Source organism: Felis catus, chromosome A2, assembly GCF_018350175.1.
Source record: "Felis catus isolate Fca126 chromosome A2, F.catus_Fca126_mat1.0, whole genome shotgun sequence".
In the NCBI taxonomy this organism is placed as follows: Eukaryota; Metazoa; Chordata; class Mammalia; order Carnivora; family Felidae; genus Felis; species Felis catus.
This window is the reverse complement of record NC_058369.1, coordinates 6,033,475-6,052,390: the sequence shown is the minus strand read 5'-3', so window position 1 is coordinate 6,052,390 and position 18,916 is coordinate 6,033,475. Positions and strand designations below refer to the sequence as shown.

Sequence of the window (18,916 nt, the reverse complement as noted above, 5' to 3'; positions counted from 1 at the left end):
ATTCATAGTTGATAACTTGAGAAGAGTCTCATAGGCCTATAACCAAGAAGCAATGGCACTGGCCACAAGATCGCCCAAGTGGCCGTGAAGGTGGACAAGAGAACCACCTCCCAGCTTTTCCACACTTGCCAGGAACCTGTCATTTGGGGGATACTGAGTGACAGATCCAATCCCCTCATAGATTCAAATGGACAGAACAGATATTTAGTGAAACATTAACTTCCTTTTCATTGGGGTAAAATACACATAAAATTGACCATTTTTACCACTTTAAAGTGTACAATTCTGGGGCATTGAGCACATTCACAATGTTGCGCAACCATCCCCACTCTCTGGTTCCAGAACTTTTCATCACCCAAAAGAGGAAATCCTGGACCAATTAGCCCTTACTCCCCCCTCCCCTCCCCCAGTCCCTGGCAACCACGAATCTGCTTTCTGCCTTTACGAAGATTTGCCTACTTTGGACATTCCATATATGTGACATTTTGTGTCTGGTTTCTCCCACTGAGCATAATGTTTTCAAAGTTCATCTATGTTGTAGCAGGTGTCAGTACTTAGTTCCTTTTTATGACTAAATAATATCCCATTGTATGAATATACTAGAGTTTGTTTACCCGTTCATCGGTTGATGGGCATTTGGGCTGTTTCCTCCTTTTGCCTATTGTGAATAGTGCTGAACTGTTAGCTTTTACTTGACCTTTCCTTAGTACCCTATATATCTAGTGATAGCAGTTCTGTTTACTGACGCCATAACCTCTGTTGTCCGCATCCCACCCTCCACTGAAGACCACCATCTTGGCTGTGGTTTGGCTGTGGTCAATCTTCAGTCTGGCAAATAAGGTCAACTCAATTGGGAGTCCCCTGTAAGCCTAGAAAAACAATACCAATGCCACTCATGTCTTTTGGTGTTGACAACATTATCCATTAGTATCGGAACAGTTATGAAGAATCTCAAGAGGGTCCCACCATGGGGAGATCTGTTTCCCAAATATTTCTTCCCAAAGCAACAGAAAACAAGAGGGGGAAGCAAGGTATGGTATAGTTTGAACACAAAGAATGACAGAATGTAAAAGGATCACGAGGAAAAGTGAAGAATCATGAAATTGAAATATGAGGGCCCCACCCTTGTGCTTCATGCTTGAATCAAAGGCAATGGAGGAAAACTACAGTGGATACAAAAAAGGGAAACTAGCAAAACAATCTGAGGTTGATCTAGAACTAGCTCTGGATAGATTAAGCTCACCCTAAGTCTGAAAATACTGCAGTGATGCCTGGGCAGATCAGAGAGAGTGCAAATTCTAGAAAATGAATGAATATAAGGGACAGTCTTCAATACGCATAGCTTCCGGAGAAAGAAAGGGGAAAAAGGAAGAGAGAGGAGCTGGTTGGCAATCTGGTGGTGAAGAGGAATGGAAGGGGAAAATGTAGAGCCCTTCAAGACAAAAGAAAACTATGAATTGGAGGTCTCTCAACCTATTCCTCCCACCAACAAAGCAGAACAAAAAATACAAAAGTAAGTCCCTTTGCTGTGTTGACAGAAGAGGGCGCCATCAAGCCTCATAGCTCACGGACTGTTCCCAGTAACAAAAACCCGAACAAAAGGAACATAGTTAAGTCCACAGAGAGTAATTGCAAAAATTCAGGAAATGAAAATCCACACAAATCAACAAAGGAAAAACGACTTCCAGAAAGGAGTCAAGATGTAGAAGGAAATTGTAAGTCAGCACTCCAAACAGAATTCAATACTGTGTAGTCAAACGGGCATTTGCCCATATGAAAAAAAAATCTCCTTACATCAAAAATTCAAAAACTAAAATACTGACACGGACAGGGATAAATGAAGAAAATAAATGGAAAAAAAGGCAAAATTATCTCAGACCTGTAGAATAAATTATAAGGTACTCAAGAGAGAATAGACTCCAATGAAAATTTGATAAAGGGTAGCAGAAAAAAGACAGGAAAACAACAACAAAAAATAATAATGACTTGAGAAAGAAGTCAAACAGGGTCAGGGAGAAATGGATTAAAATGGAAGTCCAGACTGAAAGAATAATGTGTGTATTTTTGGAGTCCCTGGAGAAGACAGACAAAATAAAACAGAGCTAAATATTTAAACCATACTCAAAATTTTTTTTCAGAAATAGAAAATCACCTGAATTTACACATTGAAAAGACTCAGCAGATACTTAGGAAAATTAACCCAGAATGGCCGACTCTGAAACATATTTTTTAACTATTCAATTTCAAAGATTAAATCTTCAAGTCCTCCAGATCAAACAATTTACCAAGTCAAAAGAATTCTACTGATTTAAGACTTCTCAAAACTAACATTCAAAACAAGACAACAATGAGTGTCATTTAAAAAACACAGCAAAACTGGGCACCTGGGGGGGGGGGTTCAGGTGGTTAAGCAACCAACTGTTGATTTCAGCTCAGGTCATGATCTCACCATCTGTGAGATCAAGCCCTGCGTCGGGGCCCTTAAGATTCTCTCTCTCCTTCTTTCTCTGCCCCTTCCCCATTTCTCTTTTTTAAAAAACCCAAACTTTAAAAAACAAAACAAAAACTCAATGAACAAAAGCACAAACCTAAGATTTGATACCCAGCCCAGCTGTCCTTCAATTATACACAAGATGTAAAGGAACTCTGTACCCATTAGTCTTTGCTGAAGAATCCATGAAAGGATACACTTCAACAACAGGATAATTGTTTCTCACAGAGATATGAATTATAAATTCTGAAACTACTTCCTGTGTATTCTAGGATTGAGCAAATGATTAGCAAATATATTGTGAATAATGAGAGCCAGGTCTCTCACTGTTGCTGAAAGATGTTACAAATAAGGACAGGGGAGGGCGACTGGGTGGTTCAGTCGGGTAAGTGTCCGACTTTGGCTCAGGTCATGATCTCAAGGTTCATGGGTTTCAGCCCCACATCAGGCTCTGTGCTGACAGCTCAGAGCCTGCAGCCTGCTTCAGATTCTGTGTCTCCCTCTCGCTCTCTGCCCCTCCCCCACCATGCTCACGCACACATGCGCTCTTTCTCTGCCAAAAATAAATAAAAACATTTAAAAATTTTACAAAAATTTACAAGTAAGCACAGGGGAAAGGCCAGAATGAACTCTGCAGTGTTAGACAGGAAGTAGAGTATCGGTATGAATTTGTGCTTTTTTTTTTTAAGTAATCCTACACCCAACAGGGGCTCGAACTCACAACCCCAAGATCAAGAGTCGCATGCTCTACTGAGTCAACCAAGCATCCCTGAACTCATAGTTTTTAATATATGTACACAGACAAGTAGATACAGAAATAAATATAGAAGTGTATGTGTATGTGTTTCAGTTAGTACACATGCATGTATTTCCTAGCTCTGCCTCCTGAGGAGACCTAGAGCACTGGACACCCCAAACCAAAAGCATACCTAAACCATAATGAGATAGCACTTCACATCCACTAAGATAGCTATTATAAAAAATAATAATAGGGGACGCCTGGGTGGCTCAATCGGTTGAGCATCCAACTTCAGCTTAGGTCATGATCTCACGGTTTGTGAGTTCGAGCCTCACGTCAGGCTCTGTGCTGACAGTTCAGAGCCTGGAGCCTGCTTTGGATTCTGTGTCTCCCTCTCTCTCTGTCCCTCCCCCACTTATTGTTTCTCTCTCTCTCTCTCTCTCAAAAATAAGTAAACATTAAAAAAATTTAAGAAAAAGAAATAAAGGGCACAGATGCCATTTAAAAAATTAAAAATTAAAAAATAAAGTTAAAAAAATTAAAAATAGGGGCGCATGGGTGGCTCAGTTGGTTAAGCGTCTAACTCTTGATCTCACGGTTTGTGAATTCGAGCCCTGTGTCAGGCTCTGCACTGACAGTGTGGGGCCTGCTTGGGATTCTCTCTCTCCCTCTCTCTCTGTCCCTTCCCCCCACCTTCAAAAGAAAATCAAAATAAACTTTGAAAAAAGGAATAATTGACTAATACTTATCAAAAAGGTTAAGGACACGAAGACAATTAAGACACTGAACGTCTGGAGCTGTAAGGGGTACATTCGTGCTGTTTTAAGCCACAAAGTTTGTGGTAATTTGTTACAGCATCAATAGGACACTAACACACACATTTAGTAATAAAGTTTTTATGAAGAAAGTCACAAAACTTTACTGAAGGACATTTAAAAGTGCCGTATAAAGACATGATGTGTTCAGGAATGAACACATAGATAGATAGATGATAGATAGATAGATAGATAGATGATAGATAGATGGATAGATAGATACATTGATAGATGATAGATAATAGATGGATAGATGATAGATAGATGGATAGATAGATAGAAAATAGATTGACAATAGATGATAGATACACTGATTGGTAGATGATAGATGGATAGATAGATACATTGGTTGATAGGTGATAGATAGATAGATGATAGATAGATAGATAATAGATAAATGATAGATAGATGATAGATAGATAAATAGATAGCCAGACACATAGACACATACATACTTATATGTATATATGTATATTCTCAACCCAAATTACAAATTAATCCAAAACTGTATCTGAGAAATAAAATACACAGTAGTAGAGAGAAACCGAGTGAAAGAAAACAATACCCTAGTTTATATCAAATATAATTTAACACTATAGTGAGTGAAACAGTGGCCAAAAAAATAGACAGACAGAAGTTCAATGGAACACATAATGCAGTGTGTGACTTTATTAAGGGGATGTCATGGGGGGTGTTGGAGAGGGGCTGAGACCATCAACAGAAGAAGGGAGACGTCTACAGCCTACAAAGGGACAGATCTTAGAGGAGAAGGGGGTCTCGGAATCTCTCTCAGGATCTTAAAGGCCTCCATGCAGGAGAAGGATGGGAGTCCACCAGCAGGAGAAGCGGAAAGAACGAAGCCCGAGAGAAACAAGCAGCATGCATGCATGAGCTCGTTGCCTGATCTCTGGAGACGGGGTGGGGCACGGGGAGCACTGGCCCTCAGAGGCCCGGGCAGGGGGACGAGGGCTTCTTACAGATCCAGAAGTTTTCTGTACTACATCTGTTGTCATTCCAGCCGTCACTGTACAATTCCACACAGTCCTCATCCCCGTGGTTGTTGGGTTCCCCTTCTTTCCAGAAGCTGTGAACACCATCAAAGCCATCGGCCCCCCTGCTCCACCCAGAGCCCACTCCCCAGCCCACCCTTGGAAGAGCTGGTCCCCGGCCTTTGGTGGCAAAAGCCCCAGTAGCAGTCAGAGAGTGGCGAGGATTCAGAGGCAGCGTTTTCAAAACGAGGGTTCAAACACCACTCCCAATGGAATCAGCGCTTGCAAAGTACAAATGCAGATTCCTGGGCCCACACCTAGATTTATAGAATCAGACCCCCCCACCCTGGGATGGAGTCAGGACTCTGCATCTCCACCGAGCAAGCCCATCAGATGATGCTTTCCAATTCCAGAGTCTGAGCATCCGGGTTTGGGTTTCAGTGCCCACCCTTCCCAGGCCATTGTCTCTGGGAGATCACCTGAGTTGGAGGGGAGTGTTGTCCACCCATCTCCAAGAACCCTCATTGTGGTGGTCACTGAGGCCGATCCATGTGCGCTGGCTATTTTTCGTATTCCAAGACTTCAGAAATTTCTGGGGCGGGGGAGGACGGGCAGTGAGACATCACCCTTCCCCATGTCTGCCCACATTCCCATGGTCCCCTGCCCCACCCCAACGGAAGACCTGTGGTCCAGCCGATAGCCCTCACTCAAGTTGTATGTGTTCACACACACGCGTGTCGTGGCTGTGTTAATGTGCGTACACATGTGGAAACGTGTTTATTTGAGCCTCGGCTTCATGTCTGGGGAGAGATTCTGCACAGTCTCGAGAGGGCTCTGAGTTCCCTTTCTGTTCACACATGGGTTCCTCTTGGGCATGTTCTTCTCTCACATGACCTTCCCAAGGCCCCCTCTTCCAGGAAGCCTTTCCTGCCATCTCCCCACCCCAGGCCTCCATCTCGGGGAGGGCAGAAGAGGGACAGAAGGCTTTTCGCTGGCCTTCCCGAGGTCCCGCCCCAGTCGGGCGCTCTGCTCAGCTCACCTGCTCCTCAGTGCTGTTGATGACCACCAGCTGGGCCCTCATGTTCTGACACGCGGCGATGGACTCTTTCCAGGTGTTCTGGGTCAGGGAGAAGAAGTAGCAGCTTCCCTGGAAAAGTTCCCATTTCCAGGGGCAGTGGCGGCACAGGCCAGCTGGGGAGGAGAGTGGGGTTGGGACAGACAGGCCCCCAGCAGATGCATCAGATCTTGGGAACCCAGGGCCGGGCCCCTGTGTTCAGCTGTCAGCTCAGTCCCCAGGAAATCCGTGTGACGGACCCCAGCCTGAGGAAGCCAGGAGCCATAGAAGGTGGGCTCCAGCACCACCTGGGAGCCCCAAACTCCCTCCCGACGTTGGTGTCTGACGCTTACCCAGGGTGGCATTCATCCAGGTCAGCTGCTGGAGTATCTCCTCCAGGGATGATTGTTTCTGGGCCTGAGAAACATCCCCTGGGAAAAGAGGACTTCAATTATTAAGCACCTAGGGTGTGCTTGGTGTGGAGAGGGCCCCGTGACAACATTATCAGTAGATTTCACAATGGACCCCAAGAGTCCATTATGCACACAACAAAATTGAGGCTCTGAAAATGACTTGCCTGACATCGTCCCCAGGGTCTCACCCGGGGATCCAGTCTCCTCCCCCACTTCTACCCTCCCTCCTTCACCCCTGGGGGGAGGGGTATGCGGTGGCTCATCCAAAGTCACACAGCCTCTGAGCCCTCTCCTGCCCCAAACCCAGCATCTAGCCCTTCACCGAGGCCGGGGCTCTCCTGATGGTTCCTCTCCCGATGGTCCCCTGTGTCTCTCTGCAGGGATTGGTGGATCCTGGAGACTGCAACAGACCAGAGGATTCCCCTTTATTTATTTTTTATTTAAAAAAAATTTAAATATTTATTTTTGAGAGAGGAAGATAGAGACAGAGTGTGAGCAGGGGAGGGGCAGAGAGAGGGAGACACAGAATCCGAAGCAGGCTCCGGGCTCCGAGCTGTCAGTACAGAGCCTGACGTGGGGCTCGAACCCACCAACCAAGAGATCATGACCCCGGCTGAAGTCAGATGCTTAACCGACTGAGCCACCCAGGCGCCCCAATTTTTTTTTTAATGTTTATTTATTTTTGAGCGAGAGAGAGAAACAGCAAGTGGGGGAGGGATAGAAAGAGAGGGGGGCGGAGGATCCAAAGCAGGCTCTGTGCCGACAGCAGGGAGCCCAATGCGGGCCTCAAACTCATGAACCGTGAGATCATGACCTGAGCCGAAGTAGGACGATCAACCAACTGAACCACCCAGGAGCCCCGAGAATTGCCTTTTCATCAGCACCAGCTTCAGGCCTGACCTGATGTCAAATCTGGTTTCAAGGTCTCTGGGAGCCTAGGTCCCGTGTGGAGGAAGACGAGCTACATTTCACAGATGAAGAAACAGGCTCAGAGAGGGGTAGTAACCAGCCCCCAGCCACACAGAAGGCGATGCGGAATAGCACCGAGACCTTCCCAGAGGGACAACCTAAAGCGACCCAAGACTCCGAGCCCCCAGCCTCCGACTCACCTTGAACCAGAGTGGTCACCAGGAGCATGAAGAAGCCCAGGGAGACAAGAAGCAGCAGCAGAGGCAGGTGGGCCTGGGTCAGACACCCTGAAGGACCAGCAGACGGGCAGAGCTGAGGTCCGCAGGGACGGACCCTGCCCCACCCACCCCCATGCTGCAGCGGGGGCCTCTCGGCTGCCCCTTGCCCAGATGCCCGCTCTGGACACGCCCACCTCGGTACCTGGCAGGCTCCGTGAGCTCCTGAGCAGGCCGGTGTATTTCTTAGCCAGTCTCTGGTCCCCAAACACCTCCACCTCTGAACGGGACAGAACACACTTAGCCGAGCTTTGAAGCCGAGCCTGCCCGAGCCCCGCCGTCAGGACTGCAAGCCGGAGGCCAGACCTGACTCCCCCGGGAGCCTGGAGGGAGCCCGGCCCTCCCTGCCGTCACCCCAAGGGGGGGGGGGCCTCAGCCTCACCGGGGTCATCCGGCTCCTTGGGGTCACACATCTCCGCCATCCTCCTCTTCTCTCCGGCTCCCCTCCACGCGGTGGTTTTTATAACCCCACGTGCTGCCCCAGCAGCCCCTCCTCAGGAACATTCCTCCCCGATTCAGGAAGAAGAACACAAAACAGGACACTGCTTCCTCTCGGAAAAGAGGGTGGAGGAATGAAGTGCTGACACAAGTAGGGGAGAAGGCACGGAGGGTGGGGGCAGGAGCCGCACGGTCAACCCCGGGGTCACAAGGCGCTGTTCCAACCCTATCCAGTCCTGCGAGCGCTGGCCCGGCCTGGTCGGAGTCTCAGTTTCCTCGGGTGGGAAGCGGGACAAGCGCCCTGCCTCGAACTGTTTCTGTGAGGTTTACCACCGGGTGCTAGTGCTGGGTATATACATCGCCTATTCTAATAATAGGTGCTCAGTAGCAATAGCGTTTGGCACGTGCCTCGCAGTTCCCCAGGGTGTGTGTTCCCCCTCGTGGAACAAGCAATAAATCTGGATCTGTTCGACCGCGAGTGAGTTCCTGACGGTCTTTGGCTGGGGGGTGGGGGTGCCCCCTGAGAGATCTCACATTCGCCCTATGAGGAAGACACGGTTTTTCCATTGCTTTACAGATGAGGAAACTGAGAAACAGAGAGGGAAAGGAACTGCCTGAGGTCACACAGCTTGTAAGTGGCGGTACTCGGAATAGGACCCTGGCAGGTGGGCCTCTGGGTCCCTGCTTAACCACTACTTAACGTTCCCTTGATTAACCAACTATTAAGCAATTACTCTTTTCCTCTTTTTGATTATGAAGCATTTTGCAGAGTCACTCTGAAACGTGTATACCAAACTCTCCTTTTGCATATGTATGGACCCCTGGTTTCCAACCTGATTCAATTGGTTATACGTTTCTCTCTCTCTCTCTCTCTCTCTCTCTCTCTTTTTTAATCTAAAGTGAGTCTCTTGGGGTGCCTGGGTGGCTCAGTTAGTTTTAATTAAGCGTCTGACTTCCCCTCTGGTCATAAACTCCACGTTCATGAGTTAGAGCCCCAGGTCAAGCTCGAGGTTGTCAACAAGAAGCCCGCTTCAGATCCTGTCTCTCTCTCTCTCTCTCTCTCTCTCTCTCTCCCTCTCCCTCTCCCTCTCCCCCTCTCTCTCTTTCTCTCAAAAATAAACAAACATTAAATTGTATGCTGTCTTGTAGACAGCATACAATTGGATCATCTTTTTTAGGCCATTCTGTCAATCTCTACATTTTATTTATTTATTTATTTATTTATTTATTTATTTTTAATTTACATCTTAGTATATAGTGCAATAATGATTTCAGGAGTAGATTCCAGTGACTCATCCCCTATGTAAACACTCAGTGCTCATCCAAACAAGTGTCTTCCTTAATGCCCCTTATCCATTTAGCCCATCTTCACTCCCACAACCCCTGCAGCAACCCTCAGTTTGTTCTCTGTATTTAAGGGTCTCTTATGTTTTGTCCTCCTCCTTGTTTTTATATTATTTTGTTTCCCTTCCCTATGTTCATCTGTTTTGTATCTTAAATTCCTCATATGAGTGAAGTCATATGATATTTGTCTCTCTCTGACTAATTTCACTTAGCATAATACCCTCTAGTTCCATCCACATTGTTGCAAATGGCAACAATTTCGTTCCTTTTGATTGCCGAGTAATACTCCATTATCTATATATATACACCACATCTTCTTTATCGACTCGTCCATCAATGGACATTGGGCTCTTTCCATACTTTGGTTATTGTTGATAGTACTGCTGTAAATATTCGGGTGCATGTGCCCCTTCGAAACAGCACACCTGTATCCCTTGGATAAATACCTAGTAGTGCAATTGCTGGGTTGTAGGGTAGTTCTATTTTTAATTTTTTGTCAATCTCTACATTTTAATTGGAGAGTTTAGTTCATTTATATTTAATGTAATTACTGGTAATGTAGGAGTTATATCTCCCATTTTGCTATTTGTTTTTTATATGTCTTAGGTCTTTCTTGGTTATTAGTTTCATTTACTATATATTTTTGAATTATTTTTTGGTTGCCCTGGGGATTACTATTAACATATTAATTTATCACAATCTAGGTAGGATCAATACCAATTTAGTTAAAATCACTGATTTAGAATCATTGCCTAGGAATTCCAACATCTGTGCTCTCTCAGAAACAGTTTTTAGTCACTTTTTCTGCCCCACCCCCGCCTCCCTGCCCATGTATGGGTAATATTTCATTGTTTCTTCGTATGTCCCATAATCTTTTTGTTGAAAAATGGACATTTTAAATAATACGGCAGCTATGGAAATCAGAGTTTTCCTCCTCCTAAAGGTTTGCTGTCACTGTTGTTTGTTGTTTTTTGCTTATTTAATGACTTTTCTGAACTAATTCTGTAAAGTCTCTGTCATGTAAGCCCACTAAAATCTCTACTCAGTTAGCTTAGAAGTTAGCTGATGGCTGGACAGAGATTTCCTTGAATGCCTCTAAAAGTCTCCCAGTCTCTGCTGAGGGACTTTGTGTGTTCAGACACACCTTCAACACACAGCCAGAAAGTTTGAAGCTCTGCCTTAGCCTTCACTTCCTGCTTTCCCAGAGCCTTAAAGCCAGCCAGAACTGAGAGCTTAGGGCTTTCTCAGATCTTTCCTGGGTGTGCACAAACCCCTGTGCATACAGGTGACCTTTCAGATCCCAAGAATATATCAGAACTTTTCAAAGCCCCAAGGACATCTCTCATTCCTTAACTTTTCCTTTTGAGACTTTTGATTAGGCTGGTATTTGCCTCATTGCCTCAGGCAGCTGTCCTGTTAAAACATTTGAGGAGTGGGGCGCCTGGGTGGCTCAGTCGGTTAAGCGGCCGACTTCGGCTCAGGTCATGATCTCGCGGTCCGTGAGTTCGAGCCCTGCGTCGGGCTCTGTGTTGACAGGTCAGAGCCTGGAGCCTGTTTCAGATTCTGTGTCTCCCTCTCTCTGACCCTCCCCCGTTCATGCTCTGTCTCTCTCTGTCTCAAAAATGAATAAACGTTAAAAAAAATTAAAAAAAAAAACATTTGAGGAGTGTCCCCTGGAGAGAGGCTTTTAGCACTGGGCAAGTTCAAGCAGGGTCAGTTGAAGACTAGCCTTTCAAGTGTGGGCTTCCAGGGAAATCAGACAGATCAAATGATGACTCCTGCTCGGCAGTGAGGATTTTTAAGAGCTCCAGCTGTGTTCTTCTTCCTCCAGAACCAGCTATCCAGACTGTTACTTTTCAGGGCTACTTCTGAGTTGGAGGGTGGGGAATCGAACCAGAGTAAGTTAAGATTCTCCTGAGCTCACTGTTCTTTACTGAGATTCAGCTCTTTTTCTTGACGACATGCTCCCTGAATTATTGTGAGATTTTGGTTGATTTCCAGAGTTCTAAAAATGCTGATTCTGACAAATTTTGCAGTTTATTCCATCGCTTTCCTAGAAGGACAAAACTTACTGTGGCATTTTTGCTGATGTTGCTTCTTCCTCCCATATTTTTGATGCTTAAATTGTCTTTGATTTGGCCAGTGGAAGCCTTTCAAACCGGCTTCTGTGTCCTCTTGACATCTGCTTATCCGTTTTCTTGCCAATCAGTTTTCCTTCCTGTTGGTCTGCAACCTCAGGACTTTCCCTGGGTGAAATCTGAAACTAGTCCCCATACATATAGGGCAGGAAGAAAGAAGAAGGCCACTCCAGATCGGTAGGTGGCAGTTTTAATAAGCAAAGGAATGACATTCGAGGCTTGTCTTGGGTGTCTGCAAGACGAGTAGATCTCCACACCTGCCCACCAGAATCTTAAAAGTTTATGTAGAGACCTTAATGGGACCCATTCGGGGCTCCTGGGTGGCTCAGTCAGTTGAGCGTCCAACTTCGGCTCAGGTCATGATCTCGCAGTCTGTGAGTTCGAGCCCCATGTCAGGCTCTGTGCTGACAGCTCAGAGCCTGGAGCCTGCTTCGGATTCTGCGTCTCCCTCTCTCTCTGTCCCTCCTCTGCTCATGCTCTGTCTCTCTCTCTCTGTCAAAAATAAATAAACATTAAAAAAAATTTTTTTATAGGGACCCATTCATATATACCATCCAGATGGTATATCTCAGTACGACATCGCTATCTCAAGGCTATGTCCTTGGGGCAGCCTCTGGGAATAGAAAAGGCAAGTGGAACCCACATTCCAAGGATTGAGGAATGGGAGAGGAGCCTCTGAGTGCCCAGGTCCGGCTCACAGGTCAACCAGCGGTCCTCCTGATGACCTACTCCAACACTTCCTTTCTATTCTAACTGGATGTTCCAGGCTTTCCCTGTCCCAACTCTGGAGTCAACCATTTCCCAAAGAGGCTCGGTTGCTTTTAAGCGGAGAATGGCGTTTCAGAAACCAGGACCTGGGTGTTAAGTGTGCTCATTTCTTTGAAGTATCACTGGTCCCAAGACCTCTCAGTAGACAAATGGGAACACACACGCGTGCACTTCTCTAAATATTTTGAAAGCCATGATTTTATACCAACACCTCCAATTAAGTACAATAGGGTTCATTCTAGTTTTCTCTCTGTCCAACTTGGCAGCACCCTGATATCGGGTGCTGATGTCTGATATCGGGAAACCTGATTCCCATTATCCTGAATGAATGAATGTCCCGCTGTATAATCAGTCTCCCTTTCTGACACCTTCCTCTACCTGTATGGATGTCTTCCTTACTTTGTTTGGACATTGACTCCTCCCACCAGGCAGACTGACCACCGTATTGCCCTTACCTCGCCTGGGTTCTGACCCCCCCCCCCACCAGTACAACCCTCCATGTGGATGTCCCCCTCACCAGGTTTGGACTCCAACACTCTAGTGGCCGCCACTTGAAACATTAACTCTCGTCTTCCAGTAACTGGCTGATTTCCTCTGTCCCTGAAACACGTCCTTATCTCTGCAAGCCTTCTCATACCCAGAACTGGCGTCCGCCTGCCCCTGGGTATAGAAGATGCCACTGCTCTTGACTCACCTACAGAGGGCTCATTTTATCTCTGAAAACCAGCTCATCAAAACTCCCTTTCATCCACCACTCTGAACTAGCTCCATCGGAAAGAATGGGTTTTTCTAGTTGTCGCCATGATAGCGAGGGTCTTTTGGGTTGTACTACATTTTTTAAATTTTTTTTTCAACGTTTATTTATTTTTGGGACAGAGAGAGACAGAGCATGAACGGGGGAGGCGCAGAGAGAGAGGGAGACACAGAATCGGAAACAGTCTCCAGGCTCTGAGCCATCAGCCCAGAGCCTGACGCGGGGCTCGAACTCACGGACCGCGAGATCGTGACCTGGCTGAAGTCGGACGCTTAACCGACTGGGCCACCCAGGCGCCCCTGTACTACATTTTTTAAATTTTTAAAAAATTTTTATTTTTTTTAGTGTTTTTATTTATTTTTGAGAGAGAGAGAGAGAGAGAGTGCACAAGTGGGGGGTGGGCAGAAAGAGAGGGAGACACAGAATCCGAAGCAGGCTCCGGGCTCCGAGCTGTCCGCACAGAGCCCCACGCGGGGCTCAAACTCCCGAACCGCGAGATCATGACCTGAGCCGAAGTCTGACGCTCAACTGACGGAGCCCCCCAGGCGGCCCCGGTCCTTCTGCATTGTAACCAGAAGTGAAAATCCTACCAGCATTCCTTGAACACTTAGTGCTAAATGCTTTTTTGGACGTGATCTCAGTCAATTCCCATTACGCAGCCACTGTTGTTCCCACTTTACCTGGGAGTAAAAAGAGGACTGTGTCACCTGCCCATGAATGCTGGAACTGCGGGACAGACCTCCTCTTCATTCGGCTCTGTGCCCCAAACTCCGGCCAGCTGAAAAAAGCGGGAGGGGGGATTTGATAGCGCTCTCAGACTCAGGAAGTCTGAGGGAAGGAGGAAGGCAGGGGGAGGGGAGGCGGCAGATTCAGGCTCCAAACTTGTGTATCTGTCAACTACCTGTCTCCCCCAGAACGGAACTTTCTAGACCAAGGGGGCACCTCGTAAATACTTGCTGGCTTTGCAAGGTATACGGTCTCTGCCACAACCGCTCAGCTCTGCCGCTATGACGTGGAAGCCCCGCTGACAATATGTCAGCGAATGGAGAGGGGGGCTGTCTTTCGCCAAAGGATTTATAACACCAGCGGGGGGCTGGCTGTTCAGGGGGAGGAGACTGAGTCTGTTTTCTTCACTGCTCTGTCCCCAGGGTCAAGAACTCTCTCTCATTCCATCCGTGGCTGTTAAAGGTCTGCCTAAATGAATTATTATCGCTTGTACATTTCACACATGGGGATGGCCGGAGGCTCAGAGAGTGGAGGAGACCTGCCCGTGGCTGCACAGCAGGAGAGGCAGGGCTGGGGTCCAAGTCTGCCTCGGTTAGCATCCTCTTGGTGCCCAGCTGGACTTTCAGAGGAGTCGCTGACTTCCCATCTGCAGACACACGAGCGGAGCCGTGACATCAACCCCTCGTCCAAACGCCAGACAAGATGCTCTCTCTTGGGCGGGCCAAGTCCTACCACCTTTGTGATTAACCCTTCCGTCTGCGGCTGAACACCTCGTGATGGATCCCAGACTAGCCATCCAGTTTTCCCTCCTGGGACTTGGAGTCCTGCTGAAAGACTTTCAGTTCCCCTGGGAAGTCACATTCTGCCTCACTTCCTGATCTTTGCATGTGCCAGTCGCCCTGACGACACTCCTCCTCCCACCTCCCCATTCCCTCTCTGCGCAAGCAGTTCGCCCTTCAGAGTGTAGCCTTTCCCCCAAAGCACAACCGCCTTCTTTCTGGAAGTTCTGCGTGTGCTCCAGCGTCACCAAACTGTGTTCTAAGTCTCAGCCGACACCAACTGGACGTCCCACAAATTTCACTCCGTGATGACATTATCAACCTGGAGGTAGCATCGGATCTGATTAAAAAAAAAAAATTCAACTGAAGACCTTATTGCCTTTATCCAATTATTCATGAATTGAGCAGCATCTAATATGGCGGATAGAAAGGAGTTTTGAGGAGCTTAAAGGGCAAGAGACTTTATAGGCAGAAGAGGGCAAGATCAAGGAAATTGTGCCAGGCCAAAAAGCAGGTTGATTAGGGGCAGCTGGGTGGCTCAGTCGGTTAAGCATCGACTCTTGATTTCAGCTCAGGGCATGATCTCACAGCTCATGGGTTCGAGCCCCGCATTGGGTGCTGGGTACTGACAGTGCAGAGCCCGCTTGAGCTTCTCTCTCCCTCTCTCTCTGCCCCTCCCTCACACACTCTCTCTCTCTCAAAATAAATAAATCCACTTACAACAACAACAACAACAACAACAACAAAAGCAGGTTGGTTGCTGCAAGTTTCCTTGCCGTGTAGGGGACGGCAGGGGTCCATGAGGCAAGTCACCTAACTAGTGCTGATCAGGTGATTCCGGACTGGCTGGTTAAGATGCCACTTCTGAGATGGGGCGCCTGGGTGGCTCAGTTGGTTGGGCGTCTGACTTCCGCTCAGGTCATGGTCTCACGGGTCATAAGTTTGAGTACCGCTTCGGACTCACTGTCGTCAGTGTGCAGCTTTCTTGGGCTTCTCGCTCTCAATCTCTCTCTCTCTCTCTCTCTCTCTCTCTCTCTCTCCCTGGTGGATCTCTCTCTCTCTCTCTCTCTCAAAAATAAAATTAACATTAAAAAATTTTCCACTTCTGAGAGAGCAAAACGGTGATTAAGTTAAGCTTCCATCCCATGCCGTGGGGCTTGGCATGTGTGGGGCCTGTTGCCTTGTTTTTGTTTTTGTTTTGTTTTGTTTTTTTCAACGTTTATTTATTTTTGGGACAGAGAGAGACAGAGCATGAACGGGGAAGGGGCAGAGAGAGAGGGAGACACAGAATCGGAAACAGGCTCCAGGCTCTGAGCCATCAGCCCAGAGCCCGACGCGGGGCTCGAACTCACGGACCGCGAGATCGTGACCTGGCTGAAGTCGGACGCTTAACCGACTGCGCCACCCAGGCGCCCCTGTTGCCTTGTTTTTAACAGATCCCACAGGTTAAGGGCTCAGTGCCACTGGACTGTCCCCAACTTCAGACACCAATTGTAAGCCCAGGCCACCCATACCTCTGAGCCAGTGGCTATAAATCAGGGGTTCCTATGACCCCCTCCTCAGGACTCTTCAAATAACTTGCCAGACGACTCATAAAACTTAGGGGGAAACTTACATATACTTCCTGGTTTATTATAAAGCATGTTATAAAGGACACAGATGAGCAGGCAAATGAAGGGGTGCCCAGAATGAGTCCAGAGGGTCCCCATGGAACTGAGCTGCACAGCCTCCCACATGCGGACACCTCACTAACCAGGACGCTAACCAAGTCTTGTTGTTCAAGGATTGTTGTAGAGCTCAACCTCCAGCCCCTAGAAGCTCCAACCTTCAAATCCCTTGACCTTCATGGGGACCAGGCCCATCCAGGCCCTCTGCTGAGTCATCTCATTAACATAAACTCAGGTATGATGCAAAGGGGTGCCTTATAAATAACACATGATCCTTTTATCACTCAGAGAATTACAAAGGTCTTAGGAGTTTTCTGCCAGGAGCCAAACACAAAGACTAACTATATTTCTTGTTCTATCGGAGAAGCCATCTTAGATGCCCACCAGGCTGGGGCAGGTGCTTCCTCCAGGCTCTTCCTGGATCTGTCTTTCAGATCTGCCTCCCCCCTGCAGACCGAGTTCCCTGTAGAGAAGCTGGCTCAGAAGAGGTGTTCCATAAATGACAAATGGAATGAGCAAACGTTGGCTCTCTCCACTGCCCAGTTCAACTTCAACACCTCACGTGGCTGCTCAGTCCTACATCCCCACCCACATTCTCACCACTCTTCCACTAACGAATCTCATCACCTTTCAATTCCACCTCTTCCAGGAAGTCTTCCTTCCCTACCTACTTGCAGCCCATTCCCAAACTAACTGGGCTGCACGGACTCTGACACACCCTGTAAGCTTTGACTTGATACAAAATCTTCCCCCCAAGATCTACCCCAGGTCAGAACCCACTTAACCTCTCATGGCTCAGACAAGTGACACCTGTGCTTTTAGAGATGTCATTCTCTCCTTCTTTGAAATGTTGGCCAGGCTGGGGCTGGCCTCTCAGGAACTTGCCAGCAGCAGAATTCCGTGAACCTCAGCTAACAGCCACAGACCAGAAGGAGACCACCGAGGGCTGTGGTCAGGAATCAAGAAATGGGCAGCCCGCTGGGTGTCTCACCAGGCTGGACAGTGCCACCCAGGGCCCAAGGCGGCTTCAGCGCTGGTTTACAGAAGGCATGCCACACGTTCCTGCCTCCTTGCCTTCGCACTGGCTGGGACCCCTGCTTCCTCCGTGTCTCCTATGTTTGCAAGTTCTTGAGAGTGACGTCACAGTCCTCTGGGTCTGCTCCTTTTCCATGAGCGTTAGTCCTTCCTGGGCACTGCTGCCCGTGACAGCACCAGGAAGAAGGGCGTGGCCCCACTGCAGAGCTCTGCCCTGCAGTGAAGCCAACGCCTGGGTCCACTCTTGCTTCTGTCCTGAAAACTCCGTTCCTGGGGATGCAGATGATCTGTGCCTCACGTCTTGGAACAGAGAGACTTCCAGGAACATAGGCCTGGCTTCTCTCATCAGTTTTGGCCCTCTAGGTGTCACCAAACTTCTTGGAGAAGGGTTTTCTTCACTGCTGCCTCCCCCCACTCCCTGAACACGACCAATGACAGTATCTACTTTTGCCTTGGGAAAACCAACAGACCCATTGTTGTCGTGGTCCCACCCCCTAAGAAGAGCTTCTTCCTTCCTGCTTGAAACTCCACTCTCCCAGGACTTCCCTCCCTGGTCACGTCCTCTCTGGGGTCTCCTCAATCTCCCCAGCCCCTCCTCCATCCCCTTCACAGGCTCCACTTCTTCTGCCTGACCTTGAAAATGCACCTGGCATTCATGAGTCTTTGCTCTCCAAATCCCCTTCTGCTGTTGGGAGCTTGAGGACAAAAGGCAGCCAGAAACTGGTCCGGTTTCCAGAAACTCCAGTTTCTCTAGACTGAAGTCAGCCTGGGTCTACAGGGACAGCAAAGTCACAGGGAGGCACCACGGCCATTACTGAAGGAGAAACTCTCCAAGATCCAACAGGTTGAGAATGAAAGTGCAAACTGGTCATAGGAATCAAATGGTCAAGCTAGGGTATAGGGAGACCAGGGTGAGGCTATAGAACCACCTTGGCCCCGTGCTATTTCACATATGAAATCTTCAATTACCTTCCTTTCCAATGTCTCCTGTGATATTTAGTCTGTTCAGGTTTCCCCACTTCTTGGGTCCTTTGTTTTGTTTTTAAGTTTATTGATTTATTTTGAGAGAGAGAGAGAGAGAGAGAGAGAGAGAGAGAGAGAGAAGGAGGGGCAAAAAGAGAGGGAGAGAGAGAGAGAGTCCCAAGCAGGCTCTGTCAGCGCAGAGCCCAAGGCAGGGCTTGGACTCACGAACCACGAGATCATGACCTGAACTGAAACCAAGAGCCAGATGTTCACCTGACTGGGCCACCCAGGCACCCTATTCTTGTATCCTTTGGATAGCTTGTATCACTCTGTGATTTATTTCTGAATTGTTCATTTATTTATCCCAACTCCCCTCACATTGTCCATTCCTGTAAAAGAGATTGCTACAAACCAAATGGATTAAAACAACACACATTTATCATCCCAGGTTTTTGTGGGTCGGGAATCTAGACATGACTTTGTGGATCCTTTGCCTGGGGTGTTTCATGAGGCTGAGATCAAGGGAATGGCCAAGATTAGGATCTGATCAGAAGGCTCACCTGGGGAATGATTTATTTCCAAGCTCACTCACATGGTTTTTGGTTGCATTCAGTTCTTG

The 18,916-nt window shown here is 47.7% G+C and overlaps 1 protein-coding gene across 1 annotated transcript; it reads right to left on the bottom strand.

Annotated features, from left to right (window-relative positions):
- Window positions 1–4,682: 4,682 nt before the first annotated feature.
- CD209 (CD209 molecule) lies at window positions 4,683–8,225 on the bottom strand. The gene is made up of 8 exons (XM_003981802.5): window positions 8,068–8,225; window positions 7,831–7,905; window positions 7,611–7,697; window positions 6,824–6,901; window positions 6,442–6,519; window positions 6,074–6,225; window positions 5,514–5,626; window positions 4,683–5,129 (listed from the first exon to the last, which is right to left on the bottom strand). The coding sequence occupies exons 1-8, from the start codon at window positions 8,105–8,107 to the stop codon at window positions 4,988–4,990; spliced, it is 765 nt and encodes a 254-aa protein (XP_003981851.2). The 5' UTR covers window positions 8,108–8,225; the 3' UTR covers window positions 4,683–4,987.
- Window positions 8,226–18,916: the final 10,691 nt, after the last annotated feature.

Coding starts and splice junctions, on each gene's coding strand:
- CD209 (XM_003981802.5), bottom strand. CDS start 8,107: ATGGCGGAGATGTGTGACCCCAAGGAGCCGGATGACCCCG. Junction 7,698..7,830: donor GAGCTCACGGAGCCTGCCAG/GTACCGAGGTGG, acceptor CTGGTCCTTCAG/GGTGTCTGACCCAGGCCCAC. Junction 6,520..6,823: donor TCAGGAGAGCCCCGGCCTCG/GTGAAGGGCTAG, acceptor CTCTTTTCCCAG/GGGATGTTTCTCAGGCCCAG.